The sequence below is a fragment of the Lepidochelys olivacea genome, assembly GCF_965140295.1.
Source record: "Lepidochelys olivacea isolate rLepOli2 genome assembly, chromosome: 19".
NCBI lineage: Eukaryota > Metazoa > Chordata > Testudines > Cheloniidae > Lepidochelys > Lepidochelys olivacea.
Genome location: NC_140429.1, coordinates 4,082,955 through 4,099,864, shown reverse-complemented (window position 1 = coordinate 4,099,864; position 16,910 = coordinate 4,082,955). Strand labels below are relative to the sequence as shown.

The 16,910-nt window shown below is 57.0% G+C and overlaps 1 protein-coding gene across 2 annotated transcripts in view; it reads right to left on the bottom strand.

The window, feature by feature from the left end:
* Nucleotides 1-16,910, bottom strand: part of DLGAP3 (DLG associated protein 3) — a 136,700-nt gene that overhangs the window by 15,632 nt on the left and 104,158 nt on the right. For both annotated transcript variants that reach the window (XM_084652295.1, XM_084652296.1), the window contains exon 2: nt 11,848-12,919. In XM_084652295.1, coding sequence (XP_084508421.1) covers nt 11,848-12,861 — 1,014 coding nt within the window. In that variant the 5' untranslated portion in view covers nt 12,862-12,919. The remainder of the gene's footprint in view (nt 1-11,847; nt 12,920-16,910) is intronic.

Sequence of the window (16,910 nt, the reverse complement as noted above, 5' to 3'; positions counted from 1 at the left end):
AGGTCAACTAGTTCAACACCCTGCTCAAAGCAAGACCTAATCCCCCAGCTAAATCATCCCAGCCAGCGCTTTGTCAAGCCTGACCTTAAAAACCTCTAAGGAAGGAGATTCCACCACCTCCCTAGGGAACCCATTCCAGTGCTTCACCACCCTCCTATGAGCACAAGAGCAAAGCAGCTGGAAGGGAACCAGAGACCCGAACAGACAGAGGTGCCTCTCCGGCCACTCAGAGGGAACATGGGAATGAGAGCGGGTCCATTTACCGCATCTCTCGCTCTCCTGCCACATCCCCACTCAGGTAGCCAGGGCTGGGAAGGCGAGCGAGTGGGGAGGGAGCCAGGAGAACCTAGCCATCCCCTCCCGCAGCCTGGGTGAATGATCATTTTGTTGTCATTCACAGTTTCCTTCCCCTGGGAAAGAAGAAGGGCTAATTAGCTTTTAATTGGTAAAGGGTGACCTATCGTGGAACCCAGGCAGCGGGGCTGGCCACCGGCACTAATCCAGGCATTAAATGGTTAAACACCCATGGCCGCCACTTGGGAAGGGAGCTGGCAAAAGCCTGTGGGTCGGGGAGAGAGGGGTGTTTGCACCCTCCCAGCCAGAGGGGGTGGGAGCCTGGCACCATCTTGTATTGCGCACACACCAAGGAACTGGAATCGGGGCTGGCACCGGGTTTGATCCAAAATCCAAGGGGGACGATGGGAGATGGGTGAGGCTGGGAGTGGTGCAAAACTTCTAGACTGGGCTGGCCTGGAGCCAGGTGCCATGATGACCAGAGCCCAACGATTGGAGCCGGGAGGGCTTTGGATAAATGGGGCTGGGTTTAGCCCATCTCTGCTTAGTTAATTCTTCGGTGGATGGGTGAGACTGTCCATAGGCAAGTGAGTGTGAGTGCACCCGAGTGTGTGTACCTGAGTGTGTATGTACCTAAGCATGCATGTTTGTGTGTGTTTGCGTACAAGTGTACCTGAGCACGAATGTAGGTGTATCTGAGTGTGCGTGTATCTGAGCGTGAGTGTATCTGCATGTGAGTGTGTGTGTACTTGAATGTGTGTGTACCTGAGCACGAATGTAGGTGTATCTGAGTGTGCGTGTATCTGAGTGTGCATGTATCTGAGCATGCATGTATCTGTGTGCAAGTGTGGAGCAGTTTGGGATGTCCCATTGCACAGGAGCAGTTTCATTGTGGGGCTGTTTCCGGCGCTGGAGATTTCTTTGGGCTGGGCCGGTCTGGGTTCTGGAGATATGTGGGAATATGGACGTTTTGCGGGGGAGGCGTGTCAATGCATCCATGGAGACCTTCTGGCAGGAGACGAGCAGAGGGCGGCTCTGGGGCTGTCCTGGGGCGACTGGCCCTACTGTTGGCTTTGTTTGTTTCCAAGAAGCACAATTCTGCCTCATGCTGCTGGGGCTTCTTAGCCGAACCTCAGAGCCTCCAGTGCTCCTGGGGCGGGGGCTTCTTCTGCAGAGCAGAGCAGTCCAGGAGAGGGCTGCTCCGGTCAGAGCCGTAGGGACAGGTGCCCAGACAGCATTCGGGAAGCAGACAGCCCAAGGGGTGCGTCAGCCAGCTGAGACAGGCCGCAATCAATTGCTCAAGGCTGGGCCAGGGAAGAGCTGATGAGCCAATGTTGGCGAATCCCTTCGTTCCTCTCGGTCCAGCCGACGAGTGAGCTGCAGGTCGTGCAGATGGGCCGGAGACGGGGAGTGACAGCTGAGCTAACCAGCATGGAAACCGGCCAGCAGCCCTGCATAGGCTCCAGCGCCGGCCATGCGACTCCCCATTCCTGGGGGCCGCGGCAGAGCCAGGGGAATCCCTGGCCAGAGCGGCTCAGCCCAACGAGATCGAACCTGAGGCGGGGCCAAGGAAGCGCCTGGGAATTTCGTTTTCCCACAGTCCTCTCTGCTGCCTCCCCTGCCTGGAACCCAGCTGGCCACCACCACGGGAAGAGGGGGCAGCTCCAGCCGCCAGAAGCCTTCAATACTGGTTATGACAGAGCCATGCCCCAACAGGAAGGCGGGAACTTTCGTGCCCGGCATGCCTGGACCACCCCGGTCACATGCGTACCCGCGAGCAAAACACACCGTCAACGAACCCGAGCTGAGCACAACCTCGGAGGCTGCTATAGCACCCCTCATCCCCAAGGCTGCCAGGCGCTGCTGAAATGCAGCCACTGGGGCTGGGGCCTGGAAGAGTGAGACCCACTGCCCCATTGCATCGTGGGAGAGCAGCTCTGCACCCTCCTACACCAGCCTGAAACTGGAGTGGCCCCACTGAAGCCCAGTGGAGACGCCCCGGATTTACAGCAGCACGAGAACCGAACATGGCCCTTCCCGGCCCCACAGATCAGCCAGGGCATCCGTTTCCCACACCGCAGCATGGAGTGGTGCGCACAGGCTAACTCACGGGTGTAAATCCAGTGTAGCTCAGCTAAAGCCAGTGGAGTTGCTATGGATTTACACCAGCATAACTGAGGGCAAGATTTGGCCCGAAGTATCTCCTGTCCCTTGGAATGACACCAGGGTGGGGCAACCCTGCTGGGATTCCCCAGAGCGCTGGGCAGGCTCCTGACCGGCTTCCTTTCAGACTCAGAACAGCAGAAAGGGACCGGCACGGGGACAGGGTCTGGCCCCAGAGATCTCACACGCACAGGTGCCAACGTGCACAGGCCCACTCCCACCCTCTCCCCCCTCCCCATCCCCTTGGCAGCGTGGGCCAGGCGCCTCTACCATGGAGAGGCTGGAGCTGGGCCCACGGCAGGAGGGGAGGCCCGGCGCTGATGGGCTGGTTAGGAAGGCAGATCATTTACATTTTTCCAATCTGTGCTAAGCGGTGTGGAACAAACAGCAGCGTTGCTCAGCTAAGAGCCGGGAAGCCAGGCCCCGCGAGGGGTGCGGGACACGTGCGCCCACAGGCCTGATTTTTCAATCACAGCTCCTCAGGCCGCAGCAGGTGAAGACTCCTGGATCTGGCCCAGGAGCCATGTGTGAGCTGAGGGCAGAGCCTCAGTTTCCCCTTCAGACTGGGAGGCCTCAGACCAGGGCGACTTCTGCTCTGCCTCTGGGACGGCAACACTGGCTGTCCAACAGGCACATGTGGGCAGGGCAGGAGAGGGCGGAGGGGGTGCAGTGGCAGGGCTGGAGCTGGGGAACGCAGGCCCTGGGGGTTGCACTTTGGGAGCCAGGGAGCTCTGTGAGGGCCTGTGAGGTGCACGCTACAGTGCAGGCCTGGGGAGGACTCCTGACGGGCTGCACTGGGACTCCAAGGCTGGAGGTAGCCCAGGGCCTGGACGGAGCTGTAAGCCCTGGCCAGGTCATGTCACCAGCTGCAGGCCCAGGCAAGGTGGGGTGCACGGGTGAGGTGGGTGCTTTGGGATTCGGAGAGCCCCTGCCCTGTTAAGCTGCATGCCTGCAGCATGCCACTGGGGCCTGGGAGCAGAGCCAGCTCACTCCCCATGTGCTCTCTGCACACGGGATGGGACAGGAGCCATGGCCTCAGAGTAGCCTGGCCATCTGACAGTGAGCGATTGATAGAGCCAGGGAGAGCACGGGCCGGCGCTAGGCAAGTTTCCCTTCAGCTCTGCCACTGCATCTCAATCCTGACCCACAGCCCGTCTCCCACCCAGCTCTGCCGATGCCCCTCAATCCTTATCCGCCACCTCCTCTCTATCCCGGTCCTTGGCACAGCTGGACAATGAAAGATGTGGGGTGGGGTCCTGGCGCTGGAGTGGCAGGACACGCGGCAGGCCAGGATTGAGGGTCAAGGCTGCCTGCAGGAAGGCAACACTCAATCCCTGCCCATGGCATGCCAGGCTCCTAGTCAGCTCCATCTGCCGCCTGCCCAACCCACCCAGAAACATAAGCATGGTGAGGAAGAAAACAGAGACTGAGCCCACCTGCAGTGGAAGGGAGGGGGTCTGCCTGCCCTGCCAGCTCCCCGTGGATCACGGCATGGGAAAACCACGCAGCGAAATCCAGCCTACTCCATGGAGAACCCTGACTGGCAAATCCCCTCCATGCCCAGCCACTCCGAGACCCTGGGGAGGAAGCGGTTACCAGTGTAAATGCTCCCACGGGCCGGCTGCCTCCTTCGTGGTCCTGCAGCTACAGCAGTAAGGTTTCAATGGTAGAGATGACTCCATCTCCACTCCACTCTGCGCTCTCCCTGCTATTTCTCAGCTGCCGGGCAGCACGGGGTCCTAGTCACCCACAGAACAGGGTCACTGGAGTGAGGCCACAAACCTCCTTTCGCTCAGCTGCCCTCAGACGGGAGCAACGTTCAGTTCCTGAGTGGATGGTTTTCAGTGGCTCTGATTATTCCTGGCATTACTGTAGAGCAGCAGTTGTCAAACTATGGGGCAGGCCTCCCCAGGGGGGGCAGGTGAACGTGTCAAGGGAGGCCCAAGCCGTGTGTTTTTTTTGAAGAGCTCCGGGTGGCTGGGGCTCGTGCAGAAGGGCTGTGCGGGGATTAAGGGGACAGCTGGAACCCCACCGCTCCAGGGCTGACAGCCGGAGCCCCGCCACCCAGGCTCGGGCTCTCCTTCAGCCTCCCCCAATCCCTCACCCGGATGCGGCAGGGCTCCAACCGTCAGCCCCAGGGGGGCAGCTGTGACACAGAAGTAAGGGTGGCAATGGGGCACTAAGTCGGCTGTGAAACGTGATATTGACAAATGTCACTTTTCACATTGCCACCCTTACTTCTGCGCAGCTGCTGGTAGGGTGCTGCCTTCAGAGCTGGTTGCCCTGGCCAGCAGCCGCTGCTCTCCGCTCTGCCCTCAGAGCTGGGTGGCGATATATGGACTTATAGGTGGGGGCCTAACGACTACAGACAAAAAGAAGAGGAGCCTGATCGAATAAGTTTGAGAACCAGTCATAGAACCCAAGGGAGATCGGAGCTCCGTTGTGCTAGGCGCTGTACATACACGTGGTAAACACCTATTTCTAAATAAAGAAACCCAGGGCCTGATTCTGCACAGAGTCATCCCGGTCTCATGCCAGGCAACGCCACTGAGTCCCACATAGGCCTGCAGGGAACCAGATCGGGAGCCTCTTCAGAACCTGTGTACCTGCAAAGCAGGTTAGATGGGTCATGGTTCCAACAGCAGCAGGGTTTCAATGGTCCATGTGGGCCCAATCCCCCCCTTGCCCAGGTGCCACTCCATTGTAGTTACTTCAGATTTACACCAGTAGGAGAACAGAATCTGTCCCCAGTTTGGGCACTCTCTAGTCAGGGGCTGCAGGACATTAGCAGGGAGAGGTGGGGAGTCAGGTGGAAATCTTGAGCTGCTGCTCCCTATGCCTTAGATGTATGGGTCCCGTTGAGCGCGAGCACATGCTCCAGGGCTCTCAGAAGAAGCATGGCTTTGTGGACAAGGCACCAAACTGGGAAGCAGGTGATTGGGACGCCACAAGCTTTGTGTATGCCCTTGGGTGAGTCTCTCTGCACCCCTGTTCCATAGGGAGAGAATGGTGACCCTCCCCTCCCCCAAAGGGGCCCATGAATGTGGGTGAGGTGCTGGGCCCTATACGGAGACAGAGAGACCCAGCAAAGGATGCTGTGAAGAAGGATTAAGATGCATTTTCACAAACCACCTCTCTCCTGGCCATCCCCGTTGCTCTGTTTTCTCCTCGTTAGAGCTGGGAGCTCATTGATTGGGCCTTTGGAGCTTTGTCTTCCTCGGAGAGCCAAGGACCACGGCTTCTTCTCATTGTTTGTTAGGTTGTGATTAGCAGGAGCACCGGGACTGGGATGTGCAGAGCTGGGGGCCTCGGCGCCGCGGAAGCCGGCTGCACCAGCTGGCATAATCCTGTCCTCTTTTTAAATAAAAGCCTTTTGCTTTGTGCCTTTGGAGGACAAGGCTATTACAGCCCGACTCTCCTCTAATCACAAACATCAAGGTGCTGGACCGCCAGGCACTGTGGGAACACTGGGGAGAGCAAAGCCAACGGGGAACAAAGCTGCAGGAAAGAGCCACTTCAGCCTCGCGCTGGTCCAGAGAAGAGTAACATGTAGCTTCCAGCTGGGCTCGCTCTCGGCTGAGTCCTCGTGCCTGACAATGGCCCCCTCTGAGGGTGCATCCACACTGCATTGTGAACCTGGGTCTGTGGGTCCCAGCCTGGGAACTTGGAGCGTCCACACTGCATTGTGAACCTGGGTCTGTGGGGCCCGGCCTGGGGACTCGGAGCATCCACATTGCATTGTGAACCTGGTTTTACAATTGCAGGACCTGGGTCTCAGACCTGCTGACGTGTACATACTGCACTGCCCAGACTTTCTGACTCGGCTGTGGCTTGAGCTGCATCCATACTGCAAAACGACAGTTGGACCAAGTCTCAGCGGGCCTCAGACTCGGACTCACCCCCTACCAGGATCCAAGGACCCAGGTCCCGAGTGCTGGCTAACCCAGGTCAGACTGATTTGTGTGTGGACGGAAGGGGGGCTGTGACTCAAACCCGAGTCAGCCCGGGCTCACTGTGCAGGGTAGACATACCCTCAAGGGCCTACAAAGCTCACTGCTTGCCCTTTCCCAGCCACAGGGGAGCTGCTATCAAAGAGCCAGTCCTGTTCCCAGAAGCACAGCGACCCCCAGCACCACCCCTCCCATGAGTTAACCCATGGGTGGATGGTGCCGGCTAGAGCCCCGGCTGAAGCAGGAGAGCAGGCTGGGTGATTCCCAGCACCCAGCCAGCGACTGATAGTGCTGCTCCGAGCCCCTGCTGCAGGGAAGACTCAGGCAGATGCAGAAAGAGTTGCTGGGGGTTCAGCAAGAGGAGGGGCTTCCCTCTGTCGCTGCACGGAGCCAGCTCCCCAGCGTGGCACTAGGGGGCGCTATGCCATCAGCCTTCACGCCATCAGCAGGTCATGGGAAACCCAGGGCTTCAACTTCTGTCCTCAGTATTTAACTCCCATCCCCAAGGGCATCGTCTGGTGATGTCAAGTCCCCTTCTCTATGCCCCCCTCCTACAATCGACTAGGGGAGGGGACGTAATGCTGAGCATCTCCTCCCCCTAGCAGGGGCTGAAAGGTGCACACCCAGATCCTGCTCTGGGGAGGTCCACGGGAGCGTAAGGCCATGTGCAGGAACTGAACCTGTGATCCTCCCAGGGCTTTACCAGACCAGCCATCTCAACTTTTTAAACACATGGCACGAGGCATGGCCCTGTCACCAAGCTGCCACTAGTAACTCCCTGTAGCCGCTGAAAGGTCCCAAACACTGAGTTGCCAGCCCATCACCCTGGTCTTGGGGCTCCCATAGCACAGAGCAGAGCAAGCAGCTCCACCCTGCCCCTCTGTGCCTTGCCGCTGAGCAGCTCTCAGGAACTGGGGCGGGCTGGGGGATCACTCAGAGGAGCATGAGGCAGAAGCACTGAAGAGCGGAGCTTCCATAAGGGAGCTGGGTCAGGACCCTATGCACATTTGTAACACACCGGACCCGATTCTGCCACCATGGAGAGGGAAACAGGGGGCAGGCTAGGAGGAGCAGGAAGCTGGGAACCAAGCCAGGTCCTGGATCCCATCCCACTCAACCCAAACCCAGAGGAGAGGAGCTCAGTCCCAGGGGATGGTAGACAGCCATGGAGCTACATGCCCAGCTCTCACCACCCGTCACACACGCGGGGTAAGGGCTAGCCCTGGCTCATCACCAAGCTATCTATGCCCCCGCCCCCCTCCCGTAGAGCTATATCTAGCTAGACATGCAGACCGACTGCCCTTCTGTGGGCAGACACATGCCTATCCACATGCTGTATCTGCCCTTGCTCTGCCCTGGTTCTAGACTCACATTTAAAGGAAGCCGGGGGGGGTGACTCTCTGAACCAGCCATAGGAAAGGCATCTTTTGAAAGCAGCACGACCTGATCCGGACCTCCTGCTCCAGCTGCCAGAGCCGGAGGGAGAGGTGGTTTGGCAGAGATAAGCTCTCGGGAAGACATATTAGGAGGAGGGGAGCTTTCTTTGGAAAGGCGAGCGCTCATTAAAAGCAGCCAACGCCGGCCAGCTGTCAGGGTGCGTGGGTGAAGATGAGCGTTGATCCCACCACTAAGAAGAAGGGCAGAAAACCTCTGTGCCCTTCTCAGCCGGCTCATTCAATCACCCCCTGTCCCTACCCTCTCTGCCTCCCACCTGGTCTCTGTGAGCCCCCCGGCACTAGGGGGCGCTGTGCCGCTGGCCACTTGTGGTCACTGAGGGTCGGCCCCATCACCCTTTTTCCCCTAGTGCTGGGCCGTCCCGTGCAATCCCCTTTCACCTTCCTAAAATCTCCAATGCTGGCGTTAGTGGGATGCCATATTCCTCGCTTCCTGCCCTACACTCCAACGGCAGCGAGATTGCTACGTGCTATCAGTATGGCAGTACTGCTTAGAGGGAGGGTGACCAGGTGTCTGGTTTTGGACCGGAACACCCAGTCGAAAAGGGACCCTGGCGACGCCGGTCAGCACCGCCAATTCGGCTGTTAAAAGTCCAGTCAGCGGTGCTGCGGCACTAAGGCAGGCTAGTCCCCACCTGTCCCGGCACCGCACTGCGCTCCGGAAGCGGCCAGCGGGTCTGGCTCCTAGGCGGGGGAGCCATGGGGCTCCATGCGCTGTCCCACCCCGAGCATCAGCTCCGCACTCCCATTGGCTGGGAACCGGCCAATGGGAGCTGGGGGGGCGATGCCTGCGGGCAAGAGCAGCGCATGGAGCCTCCTGCCCCCCACACCCCTGCCTAGGACCCGGACCTGCTGGCTGCTTCCAGGGCATATGCAGCGCAGTGCCAGGACAGGCAGGCAGGCAGCCTGCCTTAGCCCCCCCCCCCACTGTGCCGCTGACCAGGAGTAGCTCCAGGTAAGCCCACACCCCAAGCCTGAGCCCACACCCCAAGCCCCAACCCCCTGCCCCAGCTCTGAGCCCCCACAAACCAGAGCACCCTCCTGCACCCCATATCCCTCATCCCCAGCCCCACCCCAGAGTCCGCACCCCCAGCCGGAGCCCCCTCCCGCACCCTGAACCCCTCATTTCTGGACCCACACCAGAGCCTGAACCCCCAGTTAGAGCCCTTACTCCCTCCCACACCCCAACCCCCTACCCCAGCCCTGTGAAAGTGAGTGAGGGTGGGGGAGAGCGAGCCACCAACGGAGGGGGAATGTAGTGAGCATGGGGCGGGGCCTCAGGGAAGGGGCGGGGTAGGGTGTTCAATTTTGTACTTAGAGGCTGCAACCAAGCTCAGGGCCCCAGCGTGCCAGGTGCTGTACAGACCCATAGAGAGAGACAGTCCCTGCCCTACAATCTGAATAGACCAGGGTTGGGAAAGCGGAGGCAGTATCACCCCCCTTTCACACCAGGGGAACTGAGGCACAGAGAGGCTAAGCGACATGACCACGGTCACACTGGATGCCTAGGGCAGAGGAGGGAGTTGAACTCCCATTTTCTGACCCCAGCTCAAGCCCTGAAGCACAAGCCCACCCCCACCTCCCCCAGCCACCTGCTACCCCGAGAACTGTAGCTGCAGGGACAGCCCGGGAGGGAGCCGGGAACACGGACGCCAAACTGGCAAGAGGCTGGGAATCTGCTAAGTGCTCTGGAGCTCACCACAGGCCCAGTCCAGATCAATAAATAATAATAATTCAGCAGGGGAGCAGGGGACAGAAGCGAGCTGCGCTTGCGGTTAGCAGGAGAGGCAGACAAGACACCCCTGGAAGTATGATAAACCACGGGAGCGGTGGTGGCACATGCCTGCTTGGCAGTGACCTTCCCAAAGTCAGACCCATTTCACCGGGGAACGGCGCTGGACAAACGCGTGCTTTGCAGGGGAAGCAGTGAAGCCTGGTCTTCAGACCAGGAGAACAGGAGTCAGGACTCCTGGGTTCTATTCCTGCCGCTGGCTCTCTGTAGGCCGTACTGTTGTAGCCGGGTTGGTCACAGATATGAGAGAGACAAGGTGGGTGAGGTAATGTCTTTCCTTGGACCAGCTTCTGTGGGTGAGAGAGAGAAGCTTTTGAGCTACACACAGCTCTTCCTCAGATCTCTCTGAGTGACCTTGGAAAAGTCCCTTTTCCGCTCTGTGCCTCAGTTTCCCAGGGTCCAGCACCACCTACCAAAGCATACCAGGTGTGAGGATTCGCATGGTGCCCTGGCATCCTGGGATGAAACAATGCCAGGATTTGCACATGGTATCACCTTGCAGTGCCCTCACACTAATCTCATCACCCCATGATACCTGGAGGGACCCAGTCATCTCAGGCCCCTTAAATACCCTACGGTCTAGAACAGGGAGATCCCGCCACTGAAACTGGGAGGAGCCAAGACTGATGACCCTAAGTCAGTGCCAGGTCCAGACTGTTTGCCCTTTGCACCACATGGTCACGTGTGGAACAATCCACAGGCCCAATGCAGAGGAAACGTGGGGGAGGCATCACCCCACCACTGATCGCCCTGCAGGCCCTGAGGCTGGGGGAGGAGAAGCAGAGAAGGCTGGCACTGGCTGGGTGTGGTCCTTTCCCTGACAGAAGCACTCCACCCCCACCCCTTGGCAAACCAACGCCCCAGCCAAGTGGGTCAAAGCAGGGTGGGAGGGGGGGTCAGATTCTGGAGAGCAGGCAGGAAAGAGACTGCCCGCTGCCCACATGGCTGTAGGTGGGGCCACACCAAAACCAAGACTGAGCGGCGGGATTGGCACCCAGAGCAAAGTCTTCCAAAGTGTGGGGCACTGGGTGTGTGCGGGGCAGGGGGTTGACAAGGGTGGGCTATGGGGGTGTGGAAGGCAGTGGGAGTGGGGTTGGGTCCAGCCCTGCATAGGGATGGGGAGCGGATAGTTCAGGCCATTGTTCGGAGTTTGGCTCAGGACCTGGTTCCAGTCTCACCGGTTATGTCGCTGGGAAGCGGGTGACCCTCAGCTGGGGCTTCCTTGTTCCAGCCCAGGAGGGAGCTGGAGGCCAGGACCATCCCGTTTGGACCCACAACCCCAAGCTTCTCTGCATCCCATCCCGGCCTCCCGCCCCGTTCACTCCCGGGCTCTACGTGCTACCACGGACTCTAGCCCATAGGTGGCAGCAGCCCACTGGACCTGCAGCTCCGGGAGCCCTGAGTCCTGGGTGTCAGCCACAAAGGGACATTCTCCAGCTTTCCACGGTTCACCGCAGCCTAGCGCAGTGAGTCCAGCGCTGTCCACACGCCCCACCACACAGCTCCCCTGCTGCCACAATGCAGGGCAGGGAGCTTGCCCCTGGGCATCCCATCACAGGCTGGCACAGCAGCCACTGACCACAGCCCGGGGGCATCGTGCTTCTGTGCAACAGCGCACGGCGCTTCAGAGACAACTCCTGGGTTAGGGCCACAGCAACCTGCCCGGCCGGCAGCCCAGCCCAGCACACGGCTGCAGGCTCATAGCGGAGGTTGCAATTCACCATTGCTGAAAGCTGCCTGTGTGCATGGGGGGTCGTTTGCGCGGAGGGGAGAGACGTGTGCGGCGGGGCATCCAGGCCAAAGGAACTGGATTCGTAAGAAGTTCATCCCCAGAACTCCAGCCCAAAAAGAAGAGCCCATGGGTTGGCTCGGCAGAGCAGGGAAGGCCCCTGACAAAGGTCAAGGAGCATCCAGAGACTTGTCTGCGCTGGGGTGTTTTTACCAGGCGTTCCCATTGCTGCAAGCCCTAGTGTAGAAGGGACACCTGCTCTCAGCGCTGCATCTGGCTAGCTCTCTGCAGGGCTGGGAGACGCAGCGCTGATGATGACCGCCCTCTGCGCTAGTGCAGAGTGACTGCCAGACACTGCAACCAGGCTGGATGGGAACCAGCAATCGACTCCTGCAGACTTGACCGCCCTCCCTTCCCGCCCTGCCCCGCCCACCAAGCCAGCCCTCCCCCCAGCGCACACCTCACCTGAAGGTAATGGTAGCCTCTGTCTTTGGCTTTTGCCTCCTGCAGTACCAAGGCTTTCTCCTGGCTGCCTCCCGAGCTGGGATATGCCTCCCGGGCTTGGCTGACTGTCATGGTGTGCCAGGCGCTCCTCTTCAGTGTCTGGCCGTCCAGCGACATGGACATGCCGGCGCAGGCCAGGCACTTGCCCTCCCCCCCACTCTTTAGACTCTTCAAGGTCAAGTCTCTGAAGGCACTTTCGGGAGCATCCACGCAGTACTGGGTGCCCTGGTCCACGGCGTGCCGGCCGGACACCAGGTAGCTGCTGTCGCTGTCCAGGTTGTCGTCAGAGCTCCACCAGCCCATCATCTTGGGCCGGTGCCGGGAGTCCAGCTTGCGGTCTTTGCTCTTGCTCCGCTTGCCGTGCCGGGACTGGTGGTGATGGTGGTGATGGTGGTACCCATCCCCCCGGCCCTCCATCTTGGTGCCGTTGTACTCCCGCTTGGCCGGGGCCTCCAGGGAGTGGGACTTGGCGAAGAGCTTCTGGACGGAGTGGACCAGGTGGCGAATGCGGCTGGGGCTCTCGCTGCGCTGCTCCGTGGTGCCGGCCCGCTGGTACTGGAGCGTGTGGAAGCCGTCGTGGTGCAGCGGCAGCTGCTTCTCAAACTGGTCCAGCAGGGTGGGGGGCAGGCGGTTGATCTTGCTGGAGGGGTGGGTGGCCGCCATGCACTCGTCGCAGGAGTCATACTGCTGCTGGGTGTGGTGCATCCTGGGGAAGGTGCTGCTGCTGCTGGCAGAGAGCGGCTCGGTCAGGCTCATGGGCCCGGCTGGGCACTCGGCAGGGACCCCCGGGCTCCGAGAGGGGCAGTAGCGGTGATCCAAAGAACAAGGCTCACTGGGGCTGAAGAGGTACGACTGCCTGGATTCCTGGCCGCGGCGGATGTAGTCCAGGGGCTGGTCACAGTCCTCTGGGATGCAGGGACACGGGCGCCCTGTGGAGCTCTGTGATTGGCTGCGCTCCCCATGGTAGCCCTTCATGGTGTCAGAACCTTGCGTGGAACATCCTCATTCTGCCGGATGATCCCTGCGGGGTCCCCTGCGGAGACAGGACAGACACATTAGCCATCTCCCATCCCTCTGGCACCTGGGCAGGTTTCCGAGCCCCGCGTCTCTTTCCACCTTCAACCTGCCCATGTGGAGAAGGGTCAGTGGCGTCTCTGTACCCACCTTTCTATGTGGGCAGAATGTATGAGCCCGCCCGTCAGCTGGTGTAAGTCAGCACGGCTCCTCTGACTTTGATGGAGCTGCACCCAGCTACACCAGCCAAAGGCCTGGCCCACCGAGTCTAAAAACCCGACCGCACCCGCCAGTCACATCTGAAAGGACGGCGAAGTTATAGGTGCTGAAAAGTGAGCTCCAAGTAAGGCAGGTCTGTGAGCCCAGCCCAAAGTTGTGCTCCCGTGCAGAGCCAGCACAGGACAGACGTTCCATTTCACACAGAAAAGAGATATTAGAATTGGAAAAGGTGCAGAGAAGGGATGGAACAGCTTCGATATGAGGAGAGATTAAAAAGACAGGGACTGCTCAGCTTGAAAGGGACGACCGAGGGGGATATGAGAGAGGCCTATAAAATCAGGAATGGTGTGGAGAAAAAGAGCTATTTACCCCTTCCCGTAACACACGAACCAGAGGTCACCCAATGAAATTAACAGGCAGCAGGTTGAAAACAAACAAAAGGAAGTATTTCTTCACACAACGCACAGTCAACCTGTGGAACTCCTTGCCAGGTGATGTTGTGGAGGCCAAAAGTCTAACCAGGCTCAAAGAAGAATTAGATAAATTCACAGAGGATAGGTCAAGATAGAGACACAACCCTGGGTGTCCCTATGCCTCTGACTGCTAGAAGCTGGGACGGGACAACAGCGGGATGGATCACTCAATAAATTGTCCTGTTCTGTTCATTCCCACTGAAGCACTGGAAGACAGGACACTTGTCTAGATGGAGTAAGTCTGACCCAGTATGCCGGTTCTTATAATCGAAAGGATTTTGAGATTTCAAAATCTAGCTTCACTCCCAATCAGAACAAACCCCCAAAATTTCAAAGGTCTCCACAAAAGAAATTGTTTTTAAAAAACAAATGCGTTTTGGATCAATTGAAACATTTCACTGTGATTGTGGTCAGTGTTCTACTATAATACATACTAGAACACAGAATAAAAAACGATCAAAATGAAAAGTCATTCCAAAATGAAAAATCTAAAGATTTCAGTTCAACATGTCAAAACGAGACATTTCAACATTGTCAGAACATTTTACACACACACACACACACACACCCTCCCTCCCTCCCTGGTTTTCCTCCGAGATGAAATGTTAATCCTAAGCGTTTTGATGTAATCACAACTGCACCGGCTGGTGGAAAATGGTTCTGCATTTTTCCAACCAGCTCTACTCACGTGGCATATAATGTGCTGAAATAAGGAGTCAGAGAGAGAGGGCCCACTGTGATATGAAATCTCAATCCATCCTCATTCTACCTGCAGATCTTCAATCAAGCCGTCCAAATGGCACTTCTGCCGTGTTCCAGTGGAGGTTACAGAGGTATTTATAGAAGCTACCTTGAAACCTCAGGAACCTATCAGTCCATTTATCAAAGTGCCTGCAGTTCCCCATTCAAAGCAGGCGAACAACAAGAAGAAAGAAACTGAGCAAAGAAAGTTAAACTGTACCCAGGGCTTTTTATTCAACACAAGGCTCAAACCAAACGGCCTGGCTCCTCTAACAGGCTGTCTCATGGGCTCTGAGCCATGAACTGAACAGTCTCCCGGGGATTGAGGAGGCCCTGGCATTTCTCTCACATTTCTTTTATTATTATTATTTCCTTAGACGTGGGTGAGGGACGGGCATGAGTCGGCACGGGCTGGGGCGAGGCAACGTGCTCACCTGACTCAAAGCTGTTACCCCAGCATTGCGTCCAGTTCTCAGACACGGCTGCAGGGAACAGCTGTTCCATGCCACACCCAGTGGTTACCAATGAGAACGCGCAGAAGCAATGGGAGTCCTAATAGCAATCTATGCAGCCTACAGCGATGCGGCTTTAAGCTGTGATGTTTCCATCTCTCCCACCCTTACCCGGGGTGGGCCAGACCAGTACGTGTCTGGGAGACCCTGATGGAAAAGCCATGGTGTTATAGGGCATGATGATGAGTCACTAGGGGACGCTGTACCCTCTTGAATCCATATTGAGTCCAATGCCCCAGCAGTCCTGCTAACAATAATAGTCCAGCATACTGCCCAAACCACTGCACTCCTGCAGTAGCACCCCTGGAAGACGTCGCGGTGCTCTGGGTAACTCTTTCATTCGGGTTGGGTTTTGGCTGAGATGTAAAACCAAGCTCTTGACCCCTTGTTGCCACTAAGGATCCCAGGGCACTTTTCCCAGCAGCAGAGGGCGTTGACCCCAATGTCCTGGCCAAACTGAATCACTGTAGTCTAACTCCTGCCATTCTCCTTGCAGTTCCAAGAGGATTTGGGATCTTTCTTCACTTCCTGTCCTAAACCAATGAGTAATGTTGCAGAGTGCTGTTAAACAGCTGCCACGCTCCATCCTGGAGGTGGCTGCATTTCCATGGGGTGAAAGGCAGGACCCGTAGGGATACCTTGTAAAGCGTTTGGGATGAAAGGTGTTGTGTGTCTGTATCTTTATACCCTGCCTCTCGACCTGAAGGATCCCAAAGCACTTTTCAAATCACTCACATCAGTTTGTTAAACAGGACACGGCATCTGCTTAATAATAATAATAATACCCAGCTTTCATATAGCAATTTTCATCAAATAGATCTCAAAGCAGTTGATCCCCAAAGTATCATGATCCCCATTGTACAAATGAGGAAACTGAGGCATAGGGGAGGGGGGAGTAATTTATGCAAAGTGACCCAGCAGGCAAGTGGCAGAGACAGGGATAGAACTCAGGCCTGAATGCCAAGGCACACTCTAGTCACTAGGCAATACTGCCTCCCTATAGTACACAGGAGTTTAGGCATGTGCAGTTTCTTGAGAGCCAGTGTGGTCTGGAGGGATAGAAATCCACAGGCCCTCTGTTCTAATGCTGGACTTGGGCAAGACTCACCACCTTTCTGCCTCAGTTTTCCCCATCTCATCTTGAGAACAGTGATGCTCCTTCACAGGAGTTAATGGAGGTCTAATGCTTTGAAGTACACAGTGCTCTATATGTATCATTAGGAGTAGAGGTGGAGAATACCCCTTACAAGGGGCATTTAAGGAAGCAGAATGCAATTACCCCCATTGGAATCTGGGCAAGGCATAAGATTACGTTAACCCTATCACTGCATGGGCTCTTTAATGACCACAAGCAGGGAGAGTTTGCTTTTGCGTCCCATTCCCCTCTTATACCAAACTAGGGCTCTGTGCTCAAACGGATCCTGCTGATCCAGCAGGGCTTGGAGGCCTCCTATCCAAACACCAACCCAGCCTGAAACCACTCAGCCAGTAGTTACTGAACCAGATCAGAAGGGAAGCACGGTGCAAGATCGAGTAGTGGGGCTAGGTACTGCCAGCAAAGTAGAAGGGAAGGCAGAAATTTCCCAAAGCAGGAAAACAGTGAGGAAATATGGTCTTATGGCTCAGTCCCTGAACTGGGCTTCAGTCCTCAGCTCTGCTACAGGCTCCTTGGACAAGTCACATCATCTCTCTGCGCTCATGGGTCTTGTGAATTTCACCCATGGGGAGGGGTATTTTTCCTCACCCTGAAATATTTCCCAGTAGCAACTGAGGGAGGGGAACTGGCTTAGTAAATCTTGTCAACCTCATTGCTTCTTTTCTCCCCTTCACCCTTTTTTAATGATTAGTTCGAGCAGCTCATGAAAAAATAAAAGCACCGTCTCCAGAAGAAACAAGGTCACCTTATTCCCCTAGCAGATCTTTCAGGGCTTGGTTCGTGTGGAAGCCTACAGAACACAAATCATAATAATTAATAATAATAATAATTATTATTAATAAATATTAAGCCACCCATATTAAAGGGGAAGAAAAGCCACATGGCAACACATCTTCTCGGCAGACAGAC